This window comes from Amblyomma mixtum, chromosome 3 (genome assembly GCF_055824585.1).
Source record: "Amblyomma mixtum isolate Tamu chromosome 3, ASM5582458v1, whole genome shotgun sequence".
Taxonomy (NCBI): domain Eukaryota; kingdom Metazoa; phylum Arthropoda; class Arachnida; order Ixodida; family Ixodidae; genus Amblyomma; species Amblyomma mixtum.
This window is the reverse complement of record NC_143014.1, coordinates 203,520,824-203,537,994: the sequence shown is the minus strand read 5'-3', so window position 1 is coordinate 203,537,994 and position 17,171 is coordinate 203,520,824. Positions and strand designations below refer to the sequence as shown.

General features: G+C 46.8%; 1 protein-coding gene across 1 annotated transcript in view; it reads right to left on the bottom strand.

Moving 5' to 3' along the window:
• Positions 1-16,428, bottom strand: part of LOC149353344 (nose resistant to fluoxetine protein 6-like) — a 30,981-nt gene extending 14,553 nt beyond the window's left edge. The window contains exons 1-5 of the mRNA XM_089577328.1: positions 16,119-16,428; positions 7,600-7,808; positions 5,072-5,192; positions 2,808-2,895; positions 219-313 (exon numbers count right to left, since the gene is read on the bottom strand). Coding sequence (XP_089433454.1) covers positions 219-313; positions 2,808-2,895; positions 5,072-5,192; positions 7,600-7,808; positions 16,119-16,428 — 823 coding nt within the window. The remainder of the gene's footprint in view (positions 1-218; positions 314-2,807; positions 2,896-5,071; positions 5,193-7,599; positions 7,809-16,118) is intronic.
• Positions 16,429-17,171: the final 743 nt, after the last annotated feature.

The following is a 17,171-nucleotide window of genomic DNA, read 5'->3' as shown; positions in this document are numbered from 1 at the left end:
ATGATGTAAAAAATCCCAGTGGTCTTTGCGAAAATACGTGACTTCCGACACACTTTTTGCCATGTATAGCTCGGATAGAGAGAGCCTGACAACCTTTCCTTCCTCCATACTTGGTCTTATAGATCTATTCAATCACATTTTGTGACTACAGAAAAGATGCCGCAGATTCCGCTTCTTGCGAAGCTATCCCCGCCATGACTTTAGCGTGCATCTCTTACCCTTTCGCTTGACGGCGCCAGCAGCCCGTGCTTGCAAGACCCACTCGGTGAGCGTAGCCACAACCACCGTGAGAACCACCGTTCCCAGAACTGCCCTGGAATCAGCACGAGGAAAGGCAAGACGTGAAATAAAGTAAAACTAGGATTATGGTGCATTTTTTCTGCCCGAGATAATGTTTTTAGTACAATGTCAAAGGCGTTCCTTTTTAATAAAACGGCCGCGTGTACCATCTGGCATACCAGTGTCACACTTGACAAGACCTTCACCACGAGTCTGTCAATATTTATCTGATCGAAATTTGACTACGAAGAAGAAAAAAACTTGTTTAGCACTGAGACATTTTTTTTTCTATTACCCATAGCAATATTACTACTGAGGTAACGAGTGCGAAAAACGACGCCACGACTGCGAAGATTATTCACGAGCGTTACAAAACAACAGTCTCACGATACTGCGTTAGTGGTAGTCCTTCAAAGGGTATGAATGTATTGGAGCCAAGCTTTAAGAACCAAGTGCTGGTTCTTCGAACGCCATACCATTAAACATTTCCGCATTTTTCTGGAAGACTTTTTTTTTTGTAAGTGCGAGCAATTATTGCGTTTTTGATTTAACAGAATGCCCACGAACTTTCCGCTGATGGCGCCAAATCGTGCTTCAAGTGCAGTACTTTTCATATTGAAAGTTGAGTGATCCGATTGGCCGCTCAACCTGTTCTCAGCCAGTCTGTACCAACAGTTGTAAGTTCAGCGCTGGTGTGTGTGTGTCTTGTCTCCTTCTTGGTCTGTGTGTGTGTGCGCTGTTGAACCATCATCATGAATCTACACCAACTAGCCCAATCTGCAGTTCTTCTGTACCAACTTACCAGGCTGCGCAACATCTGATCTGTACCGGCGCAGCTTTACACCGGATTGCAAAACCACGTGATGCAAGTAATCTGGCAACAACAAAGCCGTGTGCCGTAGGAAAGTCAAACACTTCAGTGCGCCAGCACGCAGGCAAACGTGATACGTTGTTGTTTTGTTTAGCTTTTTTTGCCGAGATAGCTGCGTGAACTGCGCTTCGCCGGGTTTACGCTAATGACGAGCGCAGAACAGATAGAGATGAGGACGATGATGGAGGGGAGGTAAATAAAGGCAGGCAGAAGCCAACGCCATGTAATTACAGACAGTCGTTGGTGTAAAATTTGTTCTCCGCCAATTGTTTTATACAGCTGGAACTCGATCTAACAAAACCTGATTTTACGAAGTTCCTGATCTAACGAACAAATTTTGGTTCCCCGGCATGCACCCATGTCGTTCAACACTCTCATCAACCCGATATAACGAAACAAACTTGAACAACAAACTCGATCTAACCAAGTTTATCCGGGAAGAGATGAGCAAAAACAGGGCATTTTTTGCTTCTTTTGTCCACACTGTGTCGCACCTTGCTGGCAGTGTGCCAGCAGTAACACCTAGGAGCCCAAGTTACGGCCCTAGTCTTGTTTCGATGGGGCTGCATGATGCGCCGCTGCTCGGAACAACGGACTCGGCAGTCGGCGGAGCTTCCCACCTTGGGCTCATATATATATATATATATATATATATATATATATATATATATGGTTCTGGCAGCCTTGACGCCATAGGAAGCATAAGAGGGTTCTCACGCAGCTTCCACCCTCTCCGTTCGATGACGTTCTACGTCCGCCGCTTATGAACGTGGGTGGCGCTGATGAACACTCTCAAGGTTAGGTTACTTGTAAATATAAATACCCCCGAAAGTAGAAGATTTGACAGCCGTCGCCGTAGCTCAGAGGTAGAGCACCGGACGCGTAATTCGGAGGGCGTGGGTTCGGATCCCACCGGCGGCATGTGGTTGTTTTTTCTTCTGCTTTTCTAATCAATTAGCTTTAAGCGATAACATATTCAGTGATATTCTAAATTGATCAACACCACAAAATAAATAAATAAAAATTAAAAAATCCCCTGTGCCCCTTGGTTTCTGTGGCTGTTGGCTTCTGTCACATATATATATATATATATATATATATATATATATATATATATATATATATGCTTATACATAGTAAGACCGACTCAGGAAATCAGGAAAGAATGTTTAGTTTAGCAGATTCAGGGTAGTTAGTTTTCCTGAGCTTTCACGCTGTCAGCAAAGGCCGGATTGTCATCCTGAAGGCGTGCTACATTCCACTTCGGCGTCCAAGAAACTTTCCACTCAGTAAAAATGAGCAGGCCGGCTATTGTTTTTCATCTCATACGAGGGCTGCGACGACAGGCTAGGATTTCATTTCACAGCTCATTTCACAGCACGCAAAACCGCTGAGTATGCCGATCCTGCTTTGTTTCTGCTAAATACCGATATCGAAACGTGGAAATCACATCAAGTCGACTTGCTGCCTGCGCCAGATTGCATCTAATGAAAATATGAGGTATACAGCGAAACTATGGAGAAGTGCCCGGAGATTTTTCTACAGCTTTTTCTTCATCTTGACCTGCGGCAAAGACGTTGCGCTACTCGCAGTCGGGAAGTGGTAGCGGTTGCAGCAGAGAGACCAATAACAATGAGTAAAGATGGGCAATGCTTACATTGATGCTGCCTGGAGCTTTGTAATTTTCTTCGGACTGTCCGTACGGCAGCTACTGACTGTAGAGTCGAACCCGTACTGGCCGAGCACTGAGGACAACAAAAAGGAGCCAAGTAAATAAGAGAAAACGTCAAAAAGAAAAAGTCGCCTTGTGAGGCTGCCCTGGTAAACTTTTCAAAAGCGCATGAGGGCTTGGTTACGCCATACAAAACGTGCCACCGTTGTAATAAAAATGGTGGTCGTGCAGTTAATTAGTACTGTCCTCGCATGTTCAAGAAAAATAACGAAGAATGTGGTGAATGGGAACACTTGTATGGCTGTGAATCCGAAAAAGACGAAGACAAGACGGGTACGGACGTGCTCTACGTGAGCTGTAACGCAAGAATTGCAGTCCGTCCAAAACTGACGGGCAGCATGCGCCCCGCAGCTCCTGCGAGAGGTTAGTACCGCTGAAAATTGAGGCATATGGGGCTCTTCGGTGTTCTCGCTTGTGCTAGGCGACCCATCACCAAGAAAATCAGCGCTGGTCTCGCCTGTCGTCGTCACGTTGCAGTTCAGAATGAGCGCGACTGTATAGCGCAGTAGTTTCGCACAATGTGCGTCGCACCTTTCCCAGCGGCAATCTTGTGACTAGCGGCGTTCGTTTCTTTTTATTGCGAAAGCAATACTGCTAGCACTTTTCTGCAGTCGATGGAGGTCGTTCCTTCGCTCACGTGACAGCGTGACGTCACGACCAGAGGAGAGCAGGGGCCCCAACTCGTCTATTCGACCGTAGTCGTTCCTTCGCTCGGCGCGGCGGCTACCACGTGACGGCCTCCTCGGCCCGCCGCTTGAGGGCGCTCGCTAGGAGATAAACGGGGCTCCACAGGCGCGCTCCGCTTAGTCATGTCTGAGGAGTTGTACAAGGCGTCGCTGGAGCGACGTGCTGCGCGAAAACGCCGGCACCGTGCCAAGGAGACAGATGAAGAAAGGCAAGAGCGGTTGGCTAAGCAACGCGCCTATGCCGCAGAACGGCGAGCCCGGCGGTGTTCTACAAGTTCTCTTTCTTTCAGTCGCAACAACAAGGCATCGCGCCGAACGGGTTGTGGCGTTCCTCCCTTCCTTTACGGTATGGTTGCGGTGTCCACCGAGATGACAGAGAATTACTGCGCCATTTCCTTTTATCAAAAAGCCGGTAGCCACGCGTGACCTGTAGACGCGGCGCACTGCGTTCCTTCAGTTGGAGGCGCTGCGCGCTTTCGCAACCTACCAGGCTTAACCAAAGCTAAGCCCCCGCCAATTTTTTGTCTGTTTATACCTCGGACTACTGGAAGAACTTTTTTTGAGTACGTTCATTTCACAACGAGGTCTTGTCCTTTTCTCCAGAGGTGAAAACTGCATGCTCAGCTTTCCTGGACATCAGAAACTGCTGCCGTCTGTCGGCCGCCAATGGCGAACACCCCGCAACTGAAAGGGGAAAATCTCCTATGTTAATTAAGAGAAAACTAAAGCATCCCAAGAAATGGTACGCGAATATGTTGGTAATGATGGCTAATCTCCCTAAGGGCTCCAGAACCCAAAAAATACTTCCTGCGCTCGTACAGAACAATTTTGAACAGTTGTAAAGTTCTGGGATACGCGTGTCACGTGCACATGTTGGCCTGCTATAAATTTTAGTTCTTGCTGACTATTACGAAGTTGTTTATGTCTTTCGGCAACGTATGTAAATATAGATCATGTACACTTGCTGAATTCAACTACAGCCGAACCTCGTCATAACGCAACGGTTCATAACGAAATAATGGATATAACAAAGGAATGATGATTCCCTTTGGAAGCTTGGCCAACACGGGCTATAACGAAGTAATCGCCAGGCCCCTTCATATAACGAGGTCCAACTGTAGATAAAATATTTATCTGTGTGGGCTTGAGGGTCGACCCCTGCTATAAGAAGAACGGATTTTTTTTTACTATGTGTAAGCGATTTATATTAGTAAGGGTTGTTTTCCCCAAAACAAGAAAGCAATAACTTATATGCGAAATTCCAACAGTAAATCCCGGGTTTAATCTTGATGCTCAGCGACATGTAGCACGTGTTGGCGGCCTTACAAACTATAAGCGCTTGTCCAGATATCCTGAGCTGATGACGACTGTCCCAATGTCCCAATGCTTCACGTTATCACCGAGTTATTTCAACACAAAACTTTCAACGACGTCAACGCCTCGTCTGAGCATTCTGGCGCGCAGTCATGCGGCTAATACAAGAAGCCTGTCCGGTATACGTACCTTTCCTGCTCAGCACTTGGAGGTCCTCTTCGGAGCACGTCGACGGGGTGCAGATCCCGGCGCGAAAATATGTGCTTGCGAATTTCTCGCGTGTCGTCCTCGTCAGTGGGTTTTCGCGTCCCTGCGCAGTGAAAGCGATTTATCATGCATTTGCGGGGAGACAAGAAACTGCCAACTCCTCCGGTCTATTTCTGTTGCTGGTTATTGCTTCTATTTCTTCATTTAAGATGCACGCATAATGCTCGGGGCAGCCGTGCGTTAAGTATATCGAGATAGGAAAAGCGGAAAACTCCACAGTCACAAGATTTGTACAAAGCTATAGGAGAAAGAATTTTTTCTTCTTGCGTCCGACGCAGTCGAGTGACTTCGTATGCATCGTTGTATACGATGGTTCGGACTTTCAGGGGTAATTTAATTCTGTTTTGGGGACTGTAATGAATATGATCGCAGCGTTACTTGGTGGAATAAACTGTAAATTCATGGCCGCCGCGGCGGCTCAGTGGTTATGGTGCTCGGCTGCTGACCCGAAAGTCGCGGGTTCGATCCCGTCCGCGGCGGTTGAATTTCTTTGGAGGAGAAATTTTAGAGGCCCGTGTACTGTGCGATGTCAGTGCTCGTTAAAGAACCCCAGGTGGTCGAAATTTCCGGAGCCCTCCACTACGGCGTCTCTCATAGCCTTAGTCGCTTTGGGACGTTAAACCCCATTAACCAAACCAAACCAAATTCATGGTCCTTGCTTCGCCACGATACGTACTCAGCGGATACCTGTTCGCTCCAGTGATTGAACAGGCATGTTCCCTCATGCTACCAGGCTTTTCAATGAACTGGTTTGTCTGACCACGCAGAAGCGTTTTTTTTTTCCCACACCCGCATCCCGCAAATTTTTTTTCATGATTTTGCCATATAACATTGAGCGTTTCTGTCATACTTCAGTGAATTCATTTGTTCATAAAAACCCAAAATACAGAAGACTCAAGGCAATTTCGCCACCACTGGCGTAAACATAATAAATCGTAGGTAATTTTGGTCAAGTTCACTCGCTTATTAAGTATTGACCATAGATCCCCGCCGTCTCCTAAATCAGAATGAGGAAGATGAACCAAGCAGACGACGGGTAAAAAAGCAAACACAGGCCGAAATTAACCAATTGCTATTCTGTAGTAGGATACAGCGTTAAAAAAAATAGCAGTTGGTAACACTGGGTCATGGTCCGCGGCGTCCTCTATTACTCCGCTGGCGAATGACAACACACAATAAAATCAGCTTTTTAGTGCTTGGCTATATTAAACAAGTAAGGATTAAAATTATACAGCTTAAAATTTTTTCTTGATTAGATTATTGTTTAGGTAGAAAAAAGTTTCAACACGTACTACTTCTCTGTCGCGTAGGAATCCTGTTTGGCAGTCCTGAATGTGGGTGCAGCTTCAATGCAGACTTAAGTTGTATGTTACTATAGTGACAAATATTGCCAATCATATTGAGAGCGGGGAAGATACGAAAAGGTGTACCGAAGGCGGTTTTCTCCAAAAAATAAATGTGCCTAAATGCGCATTCAAAGCTATAAAAGTGTTCTAGACTCCAATTTACGGGACTTCATTCTATGGCGCCCATTTAGCAGTTCTCTACAATGAAGTTCTGATGAATTAAACTCTTATTTGTTGAAATGTCATTTAAGAAAATTTCGTGCAGTATATGTTGTATTTAAACTAATATCCTTTTAATAAGACTTCCGCATTATTAAACCCCACTCCTTTGAATACAAGCTCTCATAAAAGTTCACTCGATAAAAACCAATGTTATAGAATTCTATTATGTGAAAGTCGGTGGAAAACATGTGAAATCGTCCTCCGTGTTCTTGAATACAAACAGCTCCACACAAGAACGCATAGTGGAATTCATCGCCCTATCTTTATCGCCCCTCATGTCTATTACCTCACGAGAAAATTCAGATATATTCTCAAAGCAAAACAAGCATGGAATGGCTAGTTCTTTCTTGTATAAAAGAAAAATGCATTTCTCATATATTCAAAACTTTCGGTACATCGCCTTCACCGACTTTCGTCGGTCTGACCGAGCGATGCTTCTTAAAAGGAAAATGCAGATATATTCTCAAAACCAAACAAGTATGCATGAGTTGCTTGTTATTACCTATATAAAAGAAAAAAATGCATTTGTCATGTATTCAAAACTTTCTATATATCGTCTTCATTTGAATCCACAATATTTCACTTTCTCCGCAGAAGAAAGACATGGAGTGGTTTTACTGTGAACAGCTGAGATGACACAACAGCAGTACGATGCAAAAACTTAGCAACAAAAACTGCGAGTGAGAGGATGTGGCCGTTTAACTCTCTTGACTTCGCATGGTGCGCCTCGTGTATTTATCAAGTATAATATGCTAAAACAGAAACCCAAGATGCACATGACTTAGAAAAAGAACTTCTGGCTCGTTCTGTAACATGCTGTTGTTTGAAACGGTCGCACTAAGGTGGCTTTCGCGATTCAAACCGAGAGCAAACACCACTTACCATAAGTTCTCCGACCTCGTTGAATTTGGCGAGAAGCGACTTCAACCCTTCGGCAGGTGGCTTGAAGTGCAAAGAACAATACTGGCCCCTTATGGTCTTCTCGCCGTGGCTGTTGACCACGCTGGTGCGAAGGCACTGCTCGTAGGAGCCGAGGTTGACCAGACCACCTTCGAACAGATTACTCGGCAGAAACCCATTCGATAGGAACACTGAAAAACACAGGCAGCGATTTGTGATGCTTCCTGCCATACATGCAATTTGTTGGTTAAATTCTTAATGTAGGCAGATTACCTTAAATACCCTGGTAATATTTCCGCAGATTAGAATACCCCAGCTTTCATTTTCTAGAAGAATGCCAGCTACCTCTACTCGTGCAAAACTGCGGCAGGTAGTTTTAGTGCAGCGTATTGGAACATAAGCACAGGGATAGCGTACGCTGGTGCTTCGTAATGAGCACGCTCAAAACTTTATTTCAAACCGACTCTTAACGTACGCTCGCGATTTTAGCTTGCGTGGCTATTCCGTAGGCAATCCACCATGGCGGCGCACCTTTAAACAGGACCTCTCGATTCAGAGTGAAGTCGTTGTTGTTACTGTCTTTGTTATTTCGTATCTTGCTACTTGGTTACTACGCCGCTGCTACTTCGTCTCTCTCGCCTACGACAAAATGTGTGAGCGGTAAATCTGCGCTATTTTTTTATTTCTTCTGACGATTCTGCCGCCCCTGTGACTAACGAGAAGTTTGGTTCGTTGATGAAAATGGTTCCTCTTCTAAAAACAGATTGCTGACTACGACAAATTATTGTTGCTTCTCTATTTGCCCCCGCTTAATAAAAAGTGCGGATGTGACACACAGCATGACGCACGTACGTTATCACTGTTACAAGCTGCATTAAATTAGAACTTTGCTTTTTCTCACTCAGCTGGGGATAAAATGTTGCAGTCCTCGCATACCGGCCTCGCGCTTTGTCACTGTTTTCTGGTGACAACAATAAGGAGAGCAGGTATCAGTCTTGCCTCTCTACATATCTTCCGCAGTCGCTGAATACATCCACTAATCCTCATCAAGCTTGTGCGTTAAGAGCATTACAAAAGTGATTCACTTCGCGCATTGTAATCCTATAGTTTCTAGAATTTGTCGCTTCAAATACGTGAGATTTCAACTTGTTGTTTACATTTTTCAGCATTCATGTTTCCTGCAAAAAAAACTCTCTTGGTTTGTTCCGCTGCATTTGTGAGCAAAAACAGCACCATTAATGTTAAATGCTGCCATGTACACAAGCGCTTCTGTTGCTGGCCATGAGCAAAGCAACACCCCGCCATGTAGAGTTATTTGCGCAGTAAATCCTATGAAGTTTAATAATAGCTCAGTGGCTTGTTAACCAAAAGGCAAGGTTTTGGTTTATTTCCATTGTCCTCTCGTTAAAATTAACTTCCTTTATTATACACAAGGAATCAGCCCGCAAGTTCGCAGAACCTCAGCTTCTTGGATAATGCCGAAGCGATCACTAAAAAACTACTTGAGATTAAGTGGAACGTTATCAGAAGAGTCGTCTCTGTCTTCCGTTATCAGACTGGCTTTCGGTATCGCGCAGCAGCCTGTGCAAATCGATGGGGATGTAGGAGACGAACTGTAAAAGGCGGTTACAACTCGCTCGGGTGTCCGTTAACAGAAAAGCATCCTAGAGCTCTTCGAACGCAGATGCTGCGGCGTTGTCGCACCACTTTGCGCAACGCGTTCCTAGCCGCAATCAAAGCGCATAAAGGCGACAGGCGCGGAGTTTTTTAGGTGTGCCACACCCCTTCACTTTCACAAACTTGTGCGCCATAAGAGATTGTTTTTTTTTTTGCGACTTAATACCTCAACAACAGCAGCAACCTACATGCGTACTGAGAAATGGCGCCGAAATTCATTATTCGTGAAAATTCATTTTGTCTCCCTCAGGAAACTCGATTGTAAGGCCCGTATAAAGTGTCATTCATACACTGAAAAAGTTAAGGCACTACAAAGTGGCGCAAATTTCAACGGGAGTACGCCATACACTTGTAGGCAGCGCCTGATCGGAAAATATCCACAGCTCATGGGCTTGCCAACTTCGCAATTGTGACTGAAAAGATTCGGCGTGCTTCTGCGTTCGATCAAAAAAAAAAAAAAAACGACGTACAAGCCTGTTCAAAGTACGCCCTACATAAAATCATGATCTAGGGGCATTCCCCAAGTGTTAAGATGTAAGCAATGAGCTGACGTCAGAAAAAAAAGTTGTCGGCTCAGGAAAACATAAGGGGAAATTTTGTTTCAGCATGCCGCACACGTATCGACGCACCAGGAGCAGCTTTAAAATCCACACAACCTCCAACGTGGCCGGCTTTGAATTCATGGCGAAGCTGCCACTGCCAACTCATGCACCACTCTCCCCACCATTTGCCGCTGTTTTACCGCCGCTGACTTAAAGTTACTTCCGGTTTTGGAGGCGCTCCGTGGTTCTGTGCTGAAGTATCGTATCGGCATGCGCTGATTGATGTCACAGCCGTTCTCTTTTTTTTTTTTTGTTCCGCGATGCCCACGGTGCATAGCTAGCTAACGCGAACAAAAATTATTTTTCGTAACTACATATTACGCACAGCGAAAATCAGTGCCTCACAGTGTACAAGGTGTTTTCCTCTGGACTATAGCGTGCCTCAGAAACGGCCATTATTTCTCATCATGAGACCGTAAGACAGGCACGTATGTGTTCGGTTCCGTTCTCACTGCCGGGCTTTCCTGCCTGTATGCGGGTGAGGTACAGCGTATCTTGATAAGGTCACTTGTCGAAGGCTCCGTGTTTTTCTAAGCTGCGCAAAAATCTGTGCGTCAGCGTGAATTCCTGGTCACATGACGAAGGTTTGCTCCGTATGTAGAGCTTCGAGGCAACAGGCATCTAAATGGCATCCTGCTTCGTGTTTGACGCAGCTATGGCGCACAGCGGCGTGATGCTACTGCTACAGCCGATGTCGCAGCTACTGTTGCGGTTATATGCTTTTACGATTATATGCCTTTACGGTTATATGCATTTTACGTTATCGGAATCTGCAGCTGCGCTTACGCGCCGCAAAAGACCTGGAACGTATGCGAGTTCTGACTGAACTAAATTCGTCACTGGTCAGCGAAATAGAAGCTAACGGTAACACATGCATATTTTTTTCGTCCTGACCAATATCAGTAGGGTTATGTACGCCAGCACTCAGGGCAGAATCTTAAACATCACATGCTTCCGCCTCTCATTCTCGGCAAACTGAGAGCGTCCTCGAATGGTCGATTTGGATTCATGTTCTGAAATCTGGTTGGACCGCAACAGTGTGGTCCCTAAATTCTCTAGACATCTTGCTCCTTCGCGGAATCGGAGAGCTGGTTTGAATTGCCGAGTGAAATGAACCGTGAGGCAAACGTCGTTCGGAAACCGCGGCGAACCTGAAGCTGAGCCTGAGGCCCCAAATGGCGGCGAACGTGAGGCAGGAGTTGTCCGAAACATTCCGAAGATTTCCGTCCGAAAGGTATCCATCATAAAAAAAAAAAAACTGTAGTGTACTATACCGCCGAGCTGGGTTCGAACCAGTGGTACAGCACAGATATTTGTTACCCAGTGCCTTATCGCGTATTCCACTCGGCGATCCTGAACAGCTCTGGGAACCCGCGAAGAACAAAATGTCCAGGGAATCTAGGGACCACACCACCGAGGTGAAATCAGAACTCAGGATCTGAATCCAAATCGCCTATTGAAACACGCTCTTCGGCTTTGCGGAGTATGAAAATTTGCTCCGGATCGCCAATTGCAGTCCGCTATAATTAGACGAATCAGCCATTGCTGCAGCGTCTCGTGCTTCGTACTCTAAGAGTCTCTCGCGCTACTTGTTCAAAGCCTTCGTCAACTTCCATCTGTTTGCTCTACGTCGCGAATCTTTGCTAAGGCCGCTTAAGGTCGAACGAGCCCTACTGCAGCGAGAGAAGCTGAGCGCGCTTCCCAGCAAAGAGAAGCAGCTGAACGCGACAACTCGTAAAGCACCAAAAGCGAACAAAGTCGAGCGCGTTGGCTAGCTGAGAAACGCGGCTGATTGCGGACACTCCTCAAGGCATCATAGCATCCCGGGAGATCATGCACGTTGCCTACTTCGAAGAAGAGAAGCGGTGAAGATGGGGGCGCGTTCAGCAACCAAAGGACCTTGCCAATACTCTAGTGTGGCTACAACCGTCTATTCATGCTTCATGCTTACTTCTACTCTCGACGACGAGATAAACATTTTTTTTTCAACTTTACACGATGAAATTTGGCTTATCCACATCTCTGTTTCGTTAAAAAGCGCGGAACAAATATTCAGCTCGAAAGCGAGAGTTTTTGCGTGTTTGAAAATATTTGTTAAGCAATGGCGCTTTTTAGCACCTTTAAATTGCACTAGTGAGGATCGGCGGCGTTATAGCCTGCGGCTGGAAGTAGAAGCCTTCGCAAGCGCTAGCGTCTTCCTTGATGCAACGACCGACAACGTTAAATGCGTCGTGGTTAAGGGCCTGACGTGGCTGTTAAACACCGGCTCAGCTAGTCCGGCGTGTTTCAGGTCGATAGTGAGCCCCGTCGCTGTTTCCATCGGTGCGGCTAAGCAGGCTCTTCACCGGCAATATCCACCGCCCGAGAAAGAATCCTCTTCACCAGATCTACTCATAGTACGTGTAAAGTGTAATAAAACCCTTGCTTAACCAAGATCACGTCTCAGGCGCTGAGAGGCGTGCCGCAAAATACAATTCGTTTTATCGGATCGTGTGCCGGCGCAACCACTGTCTCTTTTCAAGCTCTTTTTATCCTCTGTGCCCCTTTCCTCCCGTGGAAGACAATAAAACGCCCTGTTTAATCTTCCTACTCTTTCATGAGTCTACACAACTGCAATAATCGAGCTTGGTTACTCCTCGTCCAGATAGCGGCAAACACGATTGCCGTCACCACACGAATCGCACCCTGCCCTAAATCGCCTTTAGCTATACGCAACGCTCTTCTTCTAGCCGCAGCTTTCGCGTCATACTAAATGTATTTTTAGTATTAGACTAAACGATAAAAGTTATATATCAAACTTATTGCTAAATATAGCAACCTTTCGTATATTATCAACAACCGCTACAAAGGCATTCCAGCGCTCTTACTAGACGGCGCGTGTGTGCCGCTGTTGTTTCGCAATTTTTGGATCTCCAAAACGTAGCCGCGCAAATACGTTTAAGGAAAATTCCCGCCCAACAATGTACTTTGGATGAAAACTACATGATCGACGGTGTTGTAGTGGGATGCGTAATCCTGCTGTTCTTCTCCCCGTTATGCCTTTCGCTTCGCCCTGCATTATATCGTTAGATTCTAAAGCACGAAGATACGTCCTTTGCAATGATTTCAGTCTGCTTGTTATTCAGGTGGCTACCCAGTTCAGTTTATGCTACGTGTGATATACCTGTACTGTTTACCTGCATGTTCATTTTGTCGCGTGGAATGAACTACACCCGCATGCGCATGTAAGGAGAATGGAGGGGGTGTGACTGTGCTGTGACTGCATGCCTACAAAGTACAAGAAACCTAAAACATTATCCAGAAAATAAGTAGCCCACATACTTGAAGGAACCTGAACATTGCGCAGCATTCATAACACAGCACCGATTTCAAGTCCGTGTCGTTCGCGGACTCGACGCTTTCTCTTTCACATACTGTAATTCTCTAACTTGTTGCATCTGCCCGTCAAGCCTTAGCCATCACAGAATGAGGCCTCCCGTTTCACTGCACCTTGACTCCCTTCAGCGCAGTCGCTCGCTATTAACTGCGTCTTATCATTTTGTCTGGAATGTTGAACGCACCCAAACGCTATCTGTCGGCGCGTGAAGGAAAAATTTGCATCCATGTACGTTCCCCCCGCCCCTCCACCCCTCCACATGACATGAATAACACACTGTTCCTCGGGACAGAACGCCTATTTAACAAAGGTTGATGCGAATGGCAATCAGCGAATAACCAGTATCTCAAAGAGCGAGTGGTGCAGTGTTGGCTACTTGGCCATGCAACTAGCCAAACTGCGTCACAGTATCTAATTTGATGGCTTCGCTCAACTCTGATGAACAGTTTGCTTTGCAGAGAGCTGTGACGACCGCATTCGATTTGTTTTTAGTTTTTGTTTTTCATATCGATGTATAGTGTGACACCTGTTAATGAAGGCATGTCTATCCTTGCTAATTCTTTGTGGAGTGTAAATGAAAAAAGTTAATCTGCTGGTATGTTTTTCTGACCGCTGGACTCCGGTTCTAATGCAAAACCCGCCGGCCTATACGCTTCGTTTTGAAATTCCCAAAACCAGATCTTTCTACTGTTTAACTCCGCAGTCTTTGTAGGTTAGGCATGCGCATGTACGGAGTGCAACTTCGAAAACGTGCAACGCATGTTCAAAAAACTGCAGCTGGTTTAGCTTTTCTTCAAAGAAAGGCGCCGGCGGACCGGAACTCCAAATTAGCTATTCGCAGCCTTCGCGACGTTAAACAGTGTGTGTCAGGTTTTAAAAGCTTCGCCAACAGTGACATGACTGGATGCTTAAATGCCGCTTGGAGTGTCAGTAACTGACTACCGCGCCCAAATAGCACCTCTGGTAGCACCTGCAGGAAATTCCAAGTCGGTTGCACAATTAAAGCCTTCGAAACGTGCACGGCTTTAAGTTTGTGCTGTCTCACTCCTCGGCCTTCTTTCTTTTATGGGAAAAGGGGGGGGGGGGGGGGGGGGAGCAAGAAGGTACACCCTTTTGTCAAAGGCTTAGAGCCCAGGGTGGTTTGCTTCTGGGTCGAATCGTGTGGCTGCTTATGCATTCCCTGCATTCCAGATTCATTACAGCTCCACATCCTGCCTATTCGCTTTGTTTTGCAATTTCCGAAACCAGATCCTTCCAACTGTTTAACTCTACAGCCTTTGTACGTTAGGCATGCACATGTACGGAGTGCGACTTCGAAAATGCTTGGGATCCTACAAAGGCCCCACTTAGCGGCTTAGAAGCTGACCAACCTGGGCTCTAAACTTCTGACAAAGGCGACAACATAAAAACCTGCTGGAATTTTCGTTTTGGTTACGTTTGTTTATCGGGAACGTATACGTTCTTTCGCGGGGGGCCGCCTTGCGTTCTACTAGTTAAGCCTCGTTTCAAAACCTCACGGACGAATCCAGACACCCGCTAACTCACACAAAAGGATTCTAAACTCATATCGACCTCCGTTCGCTAACCTGAATCCACAGCGTGCACATTTTTTGGCAGGCCGTCGCTACAGTAGCAAGACGCCCCTTTAAAACCAAAAAACGCAGAAAGTGACATCAGCACGGATTCTAGCAACTTCCGACGGCAGTGGCTTCTTGAACACGACAATAAAATATGGAGCACCTCGTCCAGAGTCGTCTAGCTGGGTTCTTCGGAGCAGAGAAACCGCACTTGGAAAGTGGTTACTCACTTTCGCCGATAATACTTGCGCTCTGGCGCAGCCGAAAAGACATATCCAAACGAAGCAGGCACGCACACAATGCTCCCCTCACGTAGCGGCTGTTTTGATGGTTAATTTTATTTTTTCCGGTGCGCATCACTTGAGGGCTTTAGGTAAGCCTGGTCAAGCAGTCTAATATAATAAGCGATTCGACCGATTCTAACAGTATTTGCGACTGGTTGCCCAATACGAGCAAACATGTGATCAGTCAGACTGTCAATTCAGTGGGCGAATTGCAAGTGATCCCATAAAAACTGCGAGTGAAGTAACCAGCAAACCGAATAACAATAATCATTGAACTCTGACAGCTACGCTTTACACGCACATGATTACACGTCCTTTATCTAGCTCTAGGGATGCCTTAAGCGCCATGTGATATCCGGACGTTGCAATAACAACTGCTCCGGAGGTGAGCGCACTCCCGCAGCCTTGTGCTCGAGCTGCAACGGGCCCCCCGCCGGTAAGATAGATGCCGCGCCAAGTGTATTGTTAACTGTTGCTTCGCTACCTGAGGCGAGCCAGCATGTGTACGCTGAATGATGAAACAATGCGCTCGCGCAAAAACAAAACAAAAAACGAAACTTTCGTTTTCTTCTTCCTTCTTTATGCGAGTTCGCGGTTCGCAATAAAGATTGCTGCTGCCGTTACCTCTGTATTTTCTAATGTTTCACCTTGCATAGATATAAGGCTCCAACTATCCCCCTTCGATGCCTTAATTGACCAAGACAGCATAGTAGAAATTTAAAAAAAGTGAACATGCGTCAAAGGTAGCCGCGTTTCCCTTTTATAATCACTCTCTGTCACAACGCATGCTGCACGGCCAGAGGTACAGAGGGCCTTAACCCCCACCAATCAACCGCGTTTCCTCAGGTACACGCGCGCGCATTACAGGCGCTTTTCCGCTCCGCAGCGGCGAAAGCGGGGGAGCCAAGCGATTCCCGTTTTCGCCGCATCGCAGAAGCGAAGGTTTACTTCTTCCACGAAACGTGCACGTGGTCGCGGCGCTTACTCTTCATCGCCCAGGCATCCTTGTTCTTTAGTCCCAGCAGCAGCTTCACGATGCTCGACGAGCAGGCGACGCTCAACTCCGGGCTCGCGATCACGTCTGACACGCTGGGTAGAAACTTTGAGACCAGCACTTTGGCCACTTCTTCGATGTCGGCGCCCAGGCTTTTGAAGGTTGACTTCGGGGCAGATGTCGTCGTCGACGTTGTCGCTGAGGTCGTCTCCACATTGGCCACCCCCCTTACGAATCCCGGGAACGTCGAGGAAGCGACACACAGTAACAGTAACGCCCCAACACTCCGCTGAGCCCACATGACGGCTGCCGGAGTGTGTGTCGGCTCGCGAACGCTGGACACGGACCCGTCGCGGTTTAAACAAAAAATGGGGCTATATTTCGTTCACAGCTGAGTGGTCTGCGCGGAAGCGGCGGGTTATAATATAGCTTCGTCTCTTTCCTTCTCTCCCACTGCCATTTCGCTGCTCCTTTCTCTTTCTTCGTTCTTAATTCGAGAAGAGCTGCTCAAGAATTCGTGGGTCGTTGCGAAGCGCGGTGCGAAAAGAAGACAATGAATAAAGAAACGAAAAGAAAAAAGCGAAAGGGCCGAAAACGGGCGCGATCGCGGTGACGTCGACCCGCAAAGGCTTTCCGACTGGTCCGTGCTGGGTGCTTCCGCGAAGGACCTTGGCTGACCGGGGGCGGCCATCGCCTAAAGAGCGAAGCCCTTCCAGTTTCGCATATCGGGGCTGCCCGGTTATTTGAGCCAGGTGCGCCGGCCACGCTTTCCATTTCCCCCACTCTGCATTTCACTCTCACCTCCCGCTCTCTCCCTCTCGATCTCACTCACCCCAAGTTTGTCATGCCGAAAGCGAAAGGCTCGCCCGGAAAGGCGGCGTAGTACATACGTGAACGGGATGCGCCAATCCATTGCAGTGTCGGCGGACAGATATATACAGGGAGCCGGGGAGAAAAGAAAACAACAATGAAGAAACGACTGTAACGTTAACCGACCGCACCAAAGAATGTGCGTTTCTTCACTGGACAGGGACTTTAATGCGG